This window comes from Sciurus carolinensis, chromosome 1 (genome assembly GCF_902686445.1).
Source record: "Sciurus carolinensis chromosome 1, mSciCar1.2, whole genome shotgun sequence".
Lineage (NCBI taxonomy): Eukaryota > Metazoa > Chordata > Mammalia > Rodentia > Sciuridae > Sciurus > Sciurus carolinensis.
The window spans coordinates 103702120-103718807 of record NC_062213.1 but is presented as its reverse complement, the minus strand read 5'-3'; the positions used below and the strand labels follow the sequence as shown (position 1 = coordinate 103718807).

Sequence of the window (16688 nt, the reverse complement as noted above, 5' to 3'; positions counted from 1 at the left end):
AATTAAAACACACAGTCTGTCCTAACATCACGGCTCTGGTAGAGATACTAGCTCATTTGACTCCAGACCCTTAACTCATCTTGTTCTATGACTTTCTTGGTCTCTCTCAGCCTCTGATATACTCTCCCAATTTCTCTTTCCTGCTAGTCTGCCCTCCCTCTGCTCTGCGTACATTCCGTACCTCAGCTACTTTTCTTGTTCACTGCCCTCTTCTTCTTCCTTTTTTTCAAACTTTGTAATCCTTAACAGGTCAAACTTGGAAGATTGAAGAAAAGTATCTTTAAACTAATTTCCATTAACACTGAAATGATCACAATCAATTTCCCTGAGCCCACAAAAGTATTTTTAAAGTGAGCCCTTATAAATCTTAATTTGCTTCTTTAAATGTCTTTTTTTGTTATAAAAATAACCTTATTAAAATTAGAAAAAATATAATTTACACAAATCAAAATTCTTCCACCTAGAAAGATGAGTGAAGAAGATATTTGATGCATTCTTTCAAATTCATTTTATGCATAATTTTTACATAACTGCTTGCCCTTTCTACCCAACTTACTATCCTGCATTTCCTATTTACAATGATGAGTTTTCAATTGGTGACATTTCAAGAAGTCTTTCTATGTAAAGAATTTCCCAGGTAAAAAGAAAGAATTCTCTGGTGCACAGAAGTTGTACAGAAGCAGACAGAAGCACCTGGGTTTTCCTGACTTCAGGTTCAGGCAGAGATGTGGTAGTAGATTTCTGAATGTGTTCCTTGCCCCACCTGGTCCTTTCTGTCCTCTCTGGGATAACCTCAGTGGTGTTCTATTTGCTCTTCTATATTCATTCTGTTCCTCATTTCTCTTACCCTCCACACTTGAACTAACCCAGTCTTGGCCCCTCTGGCTCTGGGCAGTGATAGACTGACCCCTATAATTCTACTTTGGTTCAAAGGTGAGACATCCTTTTCTACCAAGCCCCAGTCACAGGAACATCACCTGTTTTCCTTCCCTTTCTCTCTCATCCTGGGTAAACCCCTCCCAAGTCTGTGTTCATGTCTTGGGATTGGAGGGTACGGAGGATCAGAACCAGATTAGGCAAGTGTTCAGCAAAGCTGATCCCTAAATCATAGACTAAAATTTGTTTATACAAACTCTTTCTCTGGTCTTTCTTGCTTCTGAAGAACATGGGATACATTCTCCCATCCTATGGTCATCTGCTCACAACTTAAAAATCTCAGAAGAAACTCTTGGCAATTCAAGACAAAAGTGTGGGAAGGGAGTATCCCCAAATGTCTTTCTCTCCACCATGTTTGGGGAACACATGTTCCCCAGCATATGAAAGGAAGGTCAGGTTCATTACAGAATACATTTTCTTTTAAATGCAACATGTTCAGAAAGCATCTGGATGCCTCCTACTGTGAGCAGGCTTTGGGTAGGCACACCAGTCAAGCTACAAAGCAATTGCGGTCGTCTGGTATTAGCAATAACTAAAAATAGGGTTAGCATTTCATATACTTAGTTGAGCCTCAAATGACATCTTCCTAGAATCTTTAATCCCAAGTTATAATCCCAAACCAAAGTAGAAAAATAATTCTCTTCTATAATAAAGCAATCCAGCTACTTGGTACTTAAAAATATTTCAGATCACATTTTATTTCTAAATGACTTCTTGATGTCAAAATTCAAATATAACTAATAGAGATTAAGTCTCCCATTCCTCACTATGAATAGGTAGATAAAGATAAAAGTCAGTGGAACTGATGATAAAGAGCTATACTTCATTTTATTCTTATAGTTATTAATGAATTTAAGTATTATGCATAACTGTTTTATATGTGATCTATAATAAGATCCTTACAAAAATATTATTAAGAATATGGATAAGAAGACATATTCATGAAAGTTGCAACTAATTCCACGATAGACTGGGTCCTGAGTGCTCCTACAGTTCTCTTTCAAGATAGCATTGTCTCTCATAAACAACCTATTATTCAGGTTCCAGATGATGGGATTCCAAAAGATGGTCTGAGAGAATATGGATGGGATTAAATAAGTTTGAAAGACAGTTTAAGCAATATTAAACAGATTTATTTTCACAAAATTTTCCAATTTTAATCAGCTACTGTGCAGTTAAATCTCCAAGATTATATATAAAATACAACAATTTCCAAGTTCATTTACTCAGGGTGTCATTCTTTTTTTTTTTAATATAATAGAGGACTGGATTTAAATGGTCATAGAACCTACTTGGGAAATACAAGGTAATGGGAACATTGTGGGGGTCTAATTAATCCACTTCTAAAAGTCTATACTAAGGAAATTATTGACAATATGGAGAATTATATACTACAGAGGTGATTGTTTATTCTAAAAATATGTAAATAACTTAAATGTTCAACAACAGAGGAATGATTGAGAAAAGTATGGCAATCAATGGAACACCACACAACAAATGGTGATAGGTGTAGATACTATGTGAATGAGTAAAAATTGTGACACGTTTCAACTGTAAAAAACTGGATTAAAAATATTTTTATAATTATTACAACTATGTAAAGAAACAGGTCCATAGAAAGAAGCATACCAAAATGTCAACACTAATTATAAGAGGGTTATGACATTGTGAATGTTATGTTTCTTCTTTTCCATGTTTTCTTTTTATTCTGTTATTTTGCCCCATCCCCTTATCCCCTCATTTTCTGTCCCATACCTCCACTGAATAGGAAACATAATGCATGAAGTTTAAGAATTTGTTTCTCCAGAGAGATGTTATGGTATTGTACATATAAACTTAGAAAGGTATTGACTTTCTGTGACGAAATAATACAATCTTTAGAACCCTACAGAATGTTCTGAGGCTCTTCACTGCCATCTTCAGGGTGCAGTTTCTAATTTAAAGAATCAAAACAGCCCTGTCTGTGGGTGGTGGTGGTGAGGGTGTCTGATATCTATCTGATATCTACCTCCCACGGGATCCTATGTGACTCTGAGAGGTCAGCCACCCAGTGCTGTCCATCTCACAATCCAGAAGGGCAGGGAGAAAACATGAGGGCATCTGAAATAATCTTGGGAAGTTTCCTTCTAAATGGTTCCTCCAGAGGCTGGATCATTTCTGGGCAAGAAGGGTGAATGGGAAATTAAGACAGGATTGCCTTGGGAATTGGTGGTTGGTTAGCTCAGTGACCTTCATCTTTGGTGAGTTTGTTCCTTTTCCTTGACTGCTATCTCCATGTTTTACCTCAGGATATTGTGTATAATGTAATTAGTGGGACCAGATGTTTGTTGGTAAGTCACTGGGCAAAGCCATCTGTCCTATGGGGAAACATCTCTTGGGTTTCACTCAACTGTTTGTGAGCGCAGAGATCCATTTCATCATTATTGAGACACACTTGGGAGAGGTATGCACGTTAGTTAAGTTTGGAGCCTGACAATTTTGGATTTGAACCCCAATTCTATCACTGGGAGTAGTAGTTTGGTCTTGGGAAATTACTACACTTTTCACACCCTTGGTTTCACCATCTGCAGGTTGGGAGTAATTCTCATAAAATTAATTAAAGGATTAAATGATATAACATGTGTCAAAAGCTTAATACAGTGCCAATCAATAACAGTAGCTAACTATTGTTATTAGCTACTGTGACTACTTAAAAATACTACTCTATTTAAAATATGTGTTTCTTTAAATTTTCCTAAAAGTCCATGAAATGTTTTCATTAATGAAAATCAAAATCAGGAGAGTACTACTCTGTTTTATAGATAGGCTAGCCAGGGAGTCATTTATTATTTCCCCCTGAGCAATTGGGTTTTAAAACTCCTTAGATACAACATTCATGTTGGTAGTATCTGCATTTTGGTAGTCCAGCCCCCAAGAATTCCATCCAGTTAGTGAGGCAAGTTATTCCTTTCCTGAAACCACGCGGGTTCCTCTAAACTGAGTTCCTGTTCTTCCTCTGTTTGATTTCTTAAAATAGTTTCTGAAAATTTTAACCACAACTGAATCAAAACTAACCAGCCTGTAATTTCCTGGTATGTCCCTATGGCCTTTCTTTTCAAACAAAACACACGCAAAATATGGCATTGCGTTGGCCGATATCCAGTATTTCGGGTTTGACTGGAGTAAGCTGGAAAACCTCTGTGAGAGCTACTCTCATTTCTCTGCCTTCCTCTGTTGGAGGAGGCTCTGGGTTGTTTGTGGCTTTGTTATGTTGTATTATCAAACTTAGGTACTTTTAATTTTGAATTGTTTTAAGAGAAATTTACCAAATACTCTGTCCATAACTCTTTATATCCTCTTCCTCTTCAATTTTTGTGAATAAGGACATGAGAAAACTTGTACAAAGCATACAAGCTATAAAGAGAAAGAGCTATTCTTTCATATAAAAGATGTGCTTTCTAAAAATTTTCAAGAAAATATGGGCTATTTGAATTTATAAATTAAAACACAGTCTATTTGGATTTTTTTGTAAAACCTATGCAAACATTTTGAACTCAACTCAGAGGCACATAAAACTAGTTTGGTCAATTATTTAAATGATTAATTTTTTGGTGTTACATTCATTTTTCTTCTATTTTTAATGATCATTTTCTTTAATTGAATTCTCAATGTCTTTTGGTTTTAAATAAATGTTCATAATTGAAATGTAACGTGAAAGTTGGAGTTAAAAAGAAACAAAAATATGAATGAAAATAAAAATTCAATAACTAAATTAAATGTGGTTCAGAACAGAAACTAAGCAATTTACTTCAAGATCATAATGAACATTCTGAGAGTACATGTGCCCACTACACATTGTTACTCTAAATGTTTCAAAAAATGCTGAATTAATGAATTGAGAATGTCGAGATAATGATGTAAGGAAAATTAATTCCTAAGCAAACCGTCTCTTATTAAAATTTAAAGAAATAATGAAATCTAACTAATTTGAGTTTTTCATTTCTAAGCAAAACACTCATTAAAATTTTAAGAAACAAAAAAACTCTAATTTAGGATTATTTTGTAAGAGGCAGATTCAGAAATTCTGAAATGCTAAAATAAAATTATAGAACATGGTAAGCATATTTGGAAGTAAGTGATCAGGTGTTTTCAAATAGGTAAATGTTTTCAAATAGATTCAACTTATTTCCTATTAGAGGCTGGTATTTGTGTCCCCCAAATTCCCAAGCTAATGGCTTTAAAACTGTTCTAAAATGTCTCTTTCCTTGTATTTTTTATAATATTAATTAGCCAGCAAGCTTTCTCACAAAGCAGAAAGCAGAAGCAATGCTAAGCCCACACCAGACTAAAGTGTTCTAAGTTATTAAACTTACTGGAGTCTAAAATAACTTCACTGTATTTGGCAATTGAAACTGTTATTTGCCATTTATTTTTAAGTAAAGTTTTTATCAATTAAAACAGGACCAAATATATGGAAGGTATTATATTTGTTCTTCTGGGGAAAAAGAATAGGAACCTAACTATATTAGATATTTTTGTCCTTGCCTTCACCCTAATAGTTTCTATAATTGCTATTATTGGTATTTTTAAAGCATTCATTCTTAAAAACTCAATTCCAAAAATTAAACCCAGAAGATAGAAAACAGTCTCTGCTTGTGCAAAAGTAGTAAGCAATATAGTGTGATTAGCATTTGAAAGAAAACATCTACATGGCCTTCATGTTGCAGTTCAAAAGCTGAAGCTTCAGTCACTCCCCTTGGAGGAATCATAGAATCTTGTCCTAGGCTCAAGAAAGAGGAAGAGGTTGAGTAAAATCTTTTCTTTTTCCTTTCTTTATTCACTTTCTAATGCATAGCATGGTATCAGTTTTACATACTTTATTTTTCTTTCTGCCAAACTCTGGGCTGACAAGCATTAACCTCAATTGTTCCAACTGACCTCTTGGGCAGAGTTGTTGAAATGAACATAGATTACATCATTTTGCAAACAAGTCCTTTCATCTCGCCTTTACCAAGAGTACTTTCTGGAGAGTATTCTATTCCAATCAGTTTTCATCAATTTATTTAGCACCTACTCATATGGTTTTAACTCAAAGATTTGGGGGCTGGTGCTTTGGGAACCCAAGTTAACGAAGATATTAAATTAGATTATATTATTGCTGGCTCTTAATTGCTCAGAGTTCTCTTACTGTGTCAAATATTTTTCCTTCAGTATTTGAAGTTCAAATCCCAGTTCCTTGTGACTTTCATATTTTCAATGAATGAATTAAGATTATTTCCCTATATTAGAATCTCATAACAGTATTATTATAGCTCTCAATTCAAAGACTTGCTGAGCAAAATAATAGTACAAGAATATTATTATATCATTTCATAGTTTAAAAAATTTCCTGAGCTACCAGGATATTGTTTATTTTTACTTAAATTTTGTTAGCTGAAATCAGTAAACTACTCTATAAAAAACAATTATTGACTTAAAATTGGTGGCAAACAAGTAAATTGACACTTTTTGGCATGCTATTTATAGGTACTGTGGGAAAGTACAAAACACTTAGAAAATGCAGGAATTTTCACAAGACTTGCAACCTACTTTTTTTTTTTTTATAATTCAGATTTCCATATGACTTTGGAATTTAAATAGGCAAGACGAGATGTTACTGTACTAGTTTCAAATTTTCCAATTTTTCTACTGCCAAGACTTAACTTTCCTATTTCTTAAGGTACATATCTTCTGTCCATGATGGAAAGAGCTTCAATAGATGGAAAACTATAACACTCACTGTATTCATATGAGCAAAACTTTCCTGGGGACAGTATGTGCTACTTAATGGATGCTATATGGGGAATATCTTTGAAAAACTTAAAATCCCTACATTGTAAGCACAAAGTGGTATTATTACTATTATTGCTGTCCATAATTATCCTGTCAAGAGCCCAATTCAAATAGGAAACCTAAATGAGAGGGAGTCTTGCAAAGGCGAAGAAGATATTATTGGGGTGTATTCACTTTTTCTTTTTCCATTACTTGATTTTACATCTTCCACACAAGATCACAAAGAAATGACATGAAAATTCATTTTCTATACATATGTGCACACACACACACACAAACACACACACACAGAAACACATGTATATACAGAAAATTTGACTTTCCAAAAATATTTCAGCACCATTTGGAAAATTAAGAAAAGCATTTTTATTTTGAGAAATAATCATTGCAAATGGATTTGAACCTGGCATCACTTTGCTAAGAGTATCTTAACAAATTTTTTCAGATGCAAATGTGAATTTTTAAAAATGCACTGACTTCTATAGGCAAATTAAATAAAAAAACCACATATGAATAAATTATCAGATGTTTGATATGAAAATAGGATTGACAGATTGCTACTGAAACTGTCACTTTACTATAAAAGTGCAGATGTGCCTATTATTTTAATACGCATTCCTCAAGTCAGAATTAACTATTCAAATTATTTTATGATACTCAATAGGATATTCAATAGATGTCATATAAAATAATGTAAATGGTTAGATTGTGACTTGACAGCTTATTTTCCCTTTTATACATTTCTTCTCCTAACTCCCACTTTCCTGGATTCCTTCCTTGCTGCAATTATATATACTACCACAAAAACAATCTTTAGCATTTGTCCTTAATACTGTTATTTTCGTATGTAGGGGGATTTATTTTTAATGGATTCAGCATAATTCCTCTAATAGATCTGTGGATAGCCTTTCCCCTAAGAAGTAGAGGTGACAGCTGAATTTGCCTGGTAACACTTAATGGTGGCTTAAGAAGAGAGGAAGTGCTCCTGGAAAAACCTGGCTCAGTTTCATTCACTGCCTGCCCCCCATGCCACACAGTACCTTCTTGTCATTTTCCCGTCTCTGTTGGTCCTTTAATTTAATCTGGAGAAGTTGGAATTTCAAGAGTTTTCCGATCAGTGGTAGGGTTAATTTCTCTCCACTATCCATAATTGTTTTCGCTGCCACTAACACCTACGAAGAAATACAATTTTTAGGAAAAGTGACATTTTATAACCCTTGTCTCAGTCTGTTAACTAAAAGATAAAAGGTTATTTTCTGTTTTGTAATATTTGCCTTGCTGCAAAGACGCCTCATTGCTAACTCCCCCCGCCCCAACAGAGAGAGAGAGAGAAAGAAAAAGAAAAATGCCATTCGAGAGGGGCCTTTATCCTTTACTTTAAATAGATTGGACTGTCTGAATATCAGCTTCTTTTTTCCAATAACGTAGAATGCTTCCCACAATGGTGTTAGACTCAGACTTTCAAAGGAGGTCAGAAAAAGACAGGTAGGTTCCATTTGGGGATGACTGACAGGTCACTTTCATGGTACAGAAAGTCTTTTGTTGTTTGGCATAGCCAGTAGTCCACACTGTCAGACTTTGACTTATTAGGACATTATAAATTAAACAGGGTTTTATAAAAGTGGAAATGACTATGTTAGCAGCCTTTTATTTCTTGGTGACCAAATTCAAATGTAAGATAAAAGCTGCTTGACACAGAGGCGCCGGGCGAATGCTGCTCCCCGCTTGAAACTTAATGTTGATCCTGTTGGTATGCAGCCTAATTGGGGTGAAACAAGGTTATTGAGTTTTCCGTGGGTGACGACAGCCACTAGGAACATACAGCTGTATTGTCCAGATGTGTGCCACTGACAGCCTGTTTTATGACTGTGTTTTTTACAGCTTGTTTCCCCTAAATTTCACACAACTCTCTAACATCTGGGCCCTTTTCCTTGGAGCCCTATAACCACTTTATTTACTGCAAAAAAAATAAAATCACGTAAAATATACCATAAAAGTTGTTACGTGTTTCTCTTTATTCATGTTGTCTCCCTAATAAAGTTCACCTCTGCCTGAAGGACTGTCACAGGAGTAATCTAGTTAGAGCATTTTCCAGCTTTTGTTTTTAAGCGAGCATCATATTTATTTATAACTTTGGGATGAATTAGGTGTTACTAAAATGTTCTGACATGGTCCGCCCACCCCCCAGCAATCACTCCTCAGGGCGCATATGGTGTCAATTTCAGGCCCGCAGTCTCAGACAATGACCGCGTGCACTGCATCTTTCGGATGGTGTCTTGTCTGAGGTTTCCTCTGGTTCTTGGTCAGGGCTTTCATGACTGGTCCAGTTCCTCTGACTTTCCCCTTTGCCAAGGGAAACAGCGGAAAGAGGGAGGTGCGTATTTCGTTTCTAACTGCAGAAGGCCCTGTGGATTATCATGTGCCAAAATGTAACTGGACCTCTTAGAGACCATGAAGGGGTTTCCCAAATTGCGCTGAAGAATAGGAAAGCAAGGGAACGGATTCCTTTAAAACTGCCTTTGCTAAAAACCAAAGGAACAAACCAAGCATCTGAAAGCTTTGTGTGTGTTTAAGCAAGCACCCTCCAGGAAGCACAGTGCTTTGCTTTCATGGCACTCCTGTGCCTGCTAACAGGATTTAGGAAAAGGGACGTGATATCTGTGATTTCTGGGAGGAGGAGAACTAACAGGACACCTGCAGAAACCCCCCCCCCCCCCATTTAATGACGACCAGATCCAAGATGGAAGGGAATCCTAAGGGGACCACATGTCAAGCACTTACTGTAAAATAAAGGCTCTGTGGCTAGGTCCACCCCAAGAGAAGATGTCAGTATTTGGTTTGAAATAGAATTTTTCAATACCAGCTAAACAATATGCTGACAATCAGGCTGCTTTGTGACATCTGTTCCCAAATATTCAAGTTTGAGTTTTGAAAGCTCATGGCAGCCTAGCATGGAGTGATTCCCTGTACCACAAAATTAATGACAGTGTTGAAGGGAAGTCAACACTGGAGTGGGGTATCCAAGAGCAGTTGTGGAGTCTTTTCTCCTGATGATCTGTGAAAACAGGATATTCACCTGTGCTTGGGGAATAGGAACTTGGGTGAAGGTTGCCTGGAGTCATGGTGATGGATGGGATGTCTTTGGAGATGCTTTCCATTCCCTTGTGTCCAGGAGTCTATGCACATCATCTCACTGAGTTAAAATGTATTCAAAGTACAACACCAAAAACCTCCCACAGAAGGTATTTTGCAGGCCAGAGAAAGTATTTCTTGCTTGTCTAAAACTGGACAAAAAAATATGTCTGTTCAGCGCTGGGTCTCAAGTAACAGTGATGTCCTGCCATGATCTGGGGAGATAGGCTATGGAGAATGTCACTGGCACTGTGGGTACCTGTGTTGTCCTGTCATGTGGACACAGAGGGAGTATAGTGGCAGGGTTAGGCAGCACAGAGGGGGGCCCTGGGAAGACTCTTCCTCCCAGACAGCCAGGGTGCCGCATGGAGGCCAACTGGTCCAGAAAGGTACAACCTGCATGCCATACCATTAGCAGTGGCGGAGGCTGGGGCAGACTTGTCCTCCCCAGGGCTGCTCCAGTGAGACTCGACTCCCACAAATACCACTTTTGATGCTACAATGAGTCCTTGAGATAACTAACAAAAATGAAATTCTGGACTGAACAAAAATCTGAGACTGAAAATGTTCATGGTGTATGGATCATATTCAGGAGAGGCAGACAAAGAAAGAGGTTTTCAAATTAATTTCCATTGAAAATGTTTTCATCTCACACCCCATAATTCATAATTCCACCTGGTCAATAGTCAGTAGTTTGGTCTCAGGTGAAAAACAAATTCTCAGGGGACCTTCACAAAGGATGTCTTTAAGGGAATTAAAAATCAAAGAAGGCACAAAATTTAAGAAGAAATGTACCTTCTCACAAAACATTCCAGAAGAACCTTCCTCCCTGAACCTACTTGTATTAACAAAAAGAAAAAAATAAAATGAAACCTTAAATCTGCCAGCTTTGTAAAGTTTGTTTGTCAAGTGTTTTTAGTCAAAGGGCCTGTGTGAGTGCACAAGCATGCATATTCGTGCAGCAAGCTTACAAAGGCTATAGGTATTTGGGGAAGAAGAACATGAGAGAAAATGGCACCAGTGTGCTGGCAGTGGGTGGGGAGTAACTGGACAAAAATCTGTTTCCCAAATTAGGCAGAAAAACTATCGTAGGTGGGTTAAAGCCTGGATACTCATTGGGCTTAAATATCCAGTAAGTGTTCCTGGCATGAGTAAGAAACCAAAAAACAAAAACAAAAACAAAACCCCCACTAGTCTTATGGGCATATGGGACTCATTAAAATGGTGAAAACTTGCCAGGTAAAGCCTGAGAGTCCCTGGACCTCCTCAGGTCAGGTCACCAGGCGGAAGGGCCTGCCAGGACTGGGGAGGTTCTGAGCCTAACAACCAAAGGTGTTCTGTTCTGGGAAAGATGGCTATAGGAAAAAATTAAGTCTCAAGGAGTGTAGCTGGGGAAGAAAGACATGCTTATTGTGTGAAGATATTTGTTTTGTAAGTATTCTTTTTCTCTTAGTTGAAGTAACTAATAATTCCAGAAGTCTGACTCCATATTTAACCCATTTTCTTTGGGTTATACATGACTTTGGATTGGCTTGGATACATAAAGACCTCAGCAAACAGGAGCAGAATCCATAATCTGGAGCTGATTCAGTCCAGACTAGCACAGGGCCCAACAAAACAGTTTTGACACAGAGAAAATCTGACCTCTGTTTTCTTTTTTTAATCACATTCTTTTAGGTAGTTCATCTCCTTAATATATGATCGATTTAGTACAAGAAGAGTGCTATCGCTTTTCATCACAGTAAGATGCCTTAGCAGTACAGAAAGGTGTACAGTGAAAAGAAAGTGTTCCCCCAACCCTTTCCACCATCCCTCTTCCTAGAGATCATTCATCACTATTAACCAGTTCTTGTGCACCCTTCCACAATTCCCCACACATTCATAAGCATGTATATGTGTATCCTTTTTATGTTTTATACAAATGGGATGATGATATTTATATTGTAAAATGATTTGTGGCTTGTGATTTTACATAAAAACATAATCAGCACAGCTTTCTGCTGGCATGTTTTGCTTAAGTAGTTATTCTTTAGTAGACAGCAGAGTCTTCTCTTGTGTGGGTGTTTGGTCATTTATTTAACTAGTTCCTTGTTGATATATAGGCTATTTTCTTTCCTATTAGGTGCACACATATTTTTGTTGGTAGCTGTTTTGTACCCATCAACATTATATGAAAGGATCTGTTTCCCCAGTCCCTTAAAACATTGGGCACTCTCTAGCTTCACATCTTTGTCTGTACTGGTGCTGATAGATTTTTCAATGAGGACGGAAATGTTCTTTATTTGTACTGTACAATATGGTAGCCACTGACCACAGGTGTCCATTGAGTAGTTAAATATTGCTAGTTAGACTGAGGAGCTGAATATGTTTTCATTTTTTAATTGATAAAATTTAAATGTAAATAGTTACCTAAAGCTAGTAGTTGCTGTTTTGGTTAGGGCAGAGTCTATATGACAGTGAAAAGTTAAAAAATATTATTTTATTTAAAATAAGGTTTATGTAATCATCCCATTAATTTGTCCTTTTATTTTACCCTCAAACTGAAAGTAAAGCCAGCTCATCAGCACCATTCTTGGCAAATTTTATCACTGCAGGAGATGCTTGCACACGTTTAATAACACAGTGCGCTCAGATTCACACAGTGCTCAAAGTGAGAGGCAGTGAAAATCAATGGCTTCCAGGCTAGGATCATTGCTTCTGGTCACTCAAGAAATCTAACCTTGAATAAAGATAATTAAAGGAAGTATGGGACAAAAATAGAAGAATGAAATTTTTCTTCTCTTTTATTTATTTATTTAATCTCTGCACACCCTGCCCTCTTCTAGCTACCTGATGTCATTTGTTTTCTAAATCCCTCTTGCCAGTAAAGTAGTAAAAACTTAATTTGGTAACACACTTTGAATGAAGTTCCTACCAGTGGGTTAGCTATATTTTGAGATTTTATCCTTATTATGGAAAAGAGGAACCACTGACTGATGAAATTTTTTTAAACAATAATTATTGTAATAATTCTGGTAGTTTAGAACTTAGAGTAGGAGGTAGCTCTTCTCTCTAGTACATAACTCAACAGTACCAGAGTCTGACTGTGAAGTGAACATAGTTTTGGTTTTTGTGGTGCTTGGGTGCCTTGGTTTCACTGCCTGGAGTTGCCATTATATGCCAGGTCTTTATGTGTGCATAAAGTATATGTGTTTGTGTGCAAAGTTGCCTTTGGGTATAATTAAAATTATTAAAAGATACTCTAACTCTAAAAATACTGTCAAAACCTGATATTTGTGTTTGTCAAAGAATTAATAAAAAGAGAAGAAAACTAAGATTTTTTTCCATTAGTACTTTAAAATAAAGTGCCGCTTCTATCTATCTGTAGAACATAAGGTACAATGTTTATCATTCATTAGATTAAATATGCATAGTTTATTCATCATTGTCAACTGTGTCTTTGTCCTATCTTCAAAGTTCATTGTTTAGGTAGCATGATGATTTGCTTATGCATTTTGCTTTTGTCTTATATTTGTTATATCTGCTAATGACAATTAAAAATCAGATTAAATATTGCCCTCCCGTGTGTGTGCGCGCGCGTGTGTGGGTGTATGTGTGTGTATAAATTTGTCAGTGTTCAGAGTGAAAGTTTACTTTCTGTGGGTCTGAATCTACACATTTGATGAAAAAGGTGATCTGCAAATTGTTGAAAAGGGAATACTTCATGGGAGATGTCCTTACAGAAAAAGATTCCCATTGGGGATTTTAGTTCCTTTGGTACAAGGGATGATGGGCTAGTTGCTAAGGCCATTAGATGTTTGTGTGCAACTTGATGCAAGAGTATAGGCTGCATGTGCTTTCCTATCTTCCTGAACATTGCAGGGCAGCCTTGGACAAAATATTTAATACTTTAAACTTCAGCTTTTTTTTTTAAATCTACAGTAAATCTTCTCAATAGGGCCACTATTGACATTTTGAGTCAGGTGCTTTTTTTGTTTGTAATTCTAGGAGCATTGTTAGTGCATTCGTGGCTTCTACTCGGCAGGAACAACTAAAAGCATCTCCAGACATTGCCAAAGGTTTCCTGTGGGGTGAAACTGTCCCCTATTGAAAGCAGAAAGATCTACAGGAAGAGAATGTGAACATTGATAATTTCACTAGCATATATTGAGAATTAAATGAGAGTATATGAAGACTAAGCATGGTGAATGATATGCACAGTGACCCCTAACTCAAATTAGCTCTTAACACTGCAGACATGGGGGACAGAATTGGAGTTCTTGAAGACCTTATAGTCCAGGTCTGGAGAGGAGAAAATGTCATTCCCCTGAAGTTTCTACCAGGGGGTAAGCTGTGTTTTGAGATTTTATACTTATTATAGAATAAGAGGGACCAGTGCTGATGAAATTATTTTGAGCAATAAGTATTAGATATGGTAGTTTAGAACTTACAGTAGGAGGTAGCTCTTAGGTAGCTCTTCTCTCTAACCTAAAACTTATAGCACTGAAGCCTGGATCAGTTTTGCAGATGAGCCAGCAACCTTACTTTATTATCAGCTGATAGGAGCCGGGCTGATACATTCATTCATGCTTTGTCTAACCACAGACAAATCAAGATCCATTTGGAGAAGGGTAGAGATAAAAAGAGAGGGTGCAAGAATATATTTTGTTACAGACCAGTGTATTATGCAGAGGATGTGAAGAATAGAAATCATGCGATTCTTAATTTCTTCTACAAAGTGAAACAGGAATTCTATGAAGACTGTTCTGCAATTCCATCACCTCCTTTCTGGGTCCCTCTGCTCTCTTCCCTCCTTCATTCCTTCTGCATTTATTAAGTGCCATCTATATTTTAGTCATTGAATTACTTGATCCTTTATGTGTCTAGTCTATCCAATTCACATTCTTTAAGTAATGAATAATTTCCAATGAGGCATAATTGGAAAAACAGCTGGGAGGATAAAGGCAGCAGAGAGAAGGCAATGGGGAAAAACAGAAAAAAAAGAACATGAATGACTGAAACATATTTTCTCACTCTAAGAAGAGGAAAAGAAAATAATCAAGCAATATTAAACTGTCTATACATAAATTTAAAGATGACAGAAGATACAGGTTCCTATAGATCATGTCTGTCTAACGTGAATGGAACATTATGAAAGTGTTCGAACCACAGCTTGGTGAGAAGTTCGTAATGATGATAAATATCCATAGCAGGTGACTTCTAGATCATTTTCAGCTGTCCATAATTAAACTGGTATCCATCTCTCCACAATGTCAGGGCTGTAAAATAATTCCAGTCATTGGACCCCTTACATCTGTGCTGAAATGAAATAATATTTGGCAGTAACAAGGAGTCACTGAAACTAAATAAACAACCCCTTTCAAGACTACATAAAAGTTGGTAACATAATAACATTTGACAGGGATTAAGACCTCTTTGGGGCTGTAAGGAAGTTTCAGAAGCAGCAATAACAAATACAGGGAAGGTAGAACAGATCTCTGCTTTAACAGACATGTATAATTTGAAGTGTAATGACTCTCCCAAGGGGGATGTGTTTTGAACATCTAGTATGTGTAGTGCATGTCAAAAAGCACAAGCCTGCTTCAGAGGCGTTTGTTAGGCTCACTCTAAGAAAGCAAAACTGGCTGCTTATTAAGGAGTGTGTTAGGTTTTGTATACCTGCAAAATGTTTAGAGGCACACAAAACTGATGTGATGAAATGTGGGAGAATGCTGTACAAAGTTAAGAACTTTCTTTTGGTGTGAATTATCAATGCATGAATCTATTACATTATTTTGGCTTTTTTTTTTTTTTTTAAGATTGTCATCTTTTCTTTAATCCCCAAATGTTTCCACCCCTCTGAAGTCATTTTCGTCTTTCCGTTGTAGTGACCATCCCCTTTCTGAACAACCTATCACTTTTTCCTGTTCCCTGAGGAATTTAGATTTCTCTCCTAACGGAATTATTTGTGTGTTATTTATTGCCAGGCTCGAGGCAAGTGTTTTCAAATGTTCACAGCTACAGTTACAAAGCTCTCAGGGTAGATGGCAAGTACTCGTGGATTCTCGGACTAACCCAAATGATTACACAGCACACACCATGCGTAGGACAGACACTGTTGAACGCACTTGACTAATTCTAACTCATTGAACCCTCCCCTGCCCTCTGAGGTGGGCGATCTGGTCACTCCATTTCATTAGGTAAGAAAACCAAGGCCTGGTGAGCACACAGATAATAATTAGTGGAGGTGTGATTTTTTTTTTTTTTCCCAGAGTTCTGTTCCTAATCACCATATTCTGTAGCCTCACAATAGGCTTCTTTACCCTGTGGCTGGAAACTACTGCACTCCTGTCTTGTGGCCCATTCCCTCCCCAGTCTCCACACCCAATCTCTGATTTAGTTGCAAGGATTCGGGCTTTTTAGCTCACGTTTTTGTATTTACATACTCTTACCACTTTGACTTGTTTGCCCATATCTAGTGCTTCAGTTTCAGCCCCTCTTAAATTTTTTTGAGGCTGGGTCTTGGTAACTTGCTTAGGGCCTCACTAAGTTGCTGAGGCTTGAGCTCCTCCTGCTTCAGTCTCCAGAGCTGCTGGGATTACAGGTGTGCTGCCTTCGCTGCACCCAGCCAGTGCTTAAACTTCAAATAGCTGAATGGCTTCTTTTTTCTTGAGACCTTTCTTTAGGACCCTCAGTTCTGATAGCTCCTTCTGACTTTCATCCTTTATCTTGGAAACTACCCAGGCTGACAGCCACCTCCACTTTCTAGCCTTCTTCTCCTTAAACCCAAATCATTTTGTTAAAACCCTGCCTTCAGTTTGGGACCGGTG

At 37.1% G+C, this 16688-nt stretch overlaps 1 protein-coding gene across 2 annotated transcripts in view; it reads right to left on the bottom strand.

Annotated features, from left to right (window-relative positions):
* The window catches only part of Spag17 (sperm associated antigen 17), a 230243-nt gene that overhangs the window by 160354 nt on the left and 53201 nt on the right, over positions 1 to 16688 (bottom strand). For both annotated transcript variants that reach the window (XM_047539956.1, XM_047539948.1), the window contains exon 4: positions 7788 to 7919. In XM_047539956.1, the coding sequence (XP_047395912.1) occupies positions 7788 to 7919 (132 nt within the window). The remainder of the gene's footprint in view (positions 1 to 7787; positions 7920 to 16688) is intronic.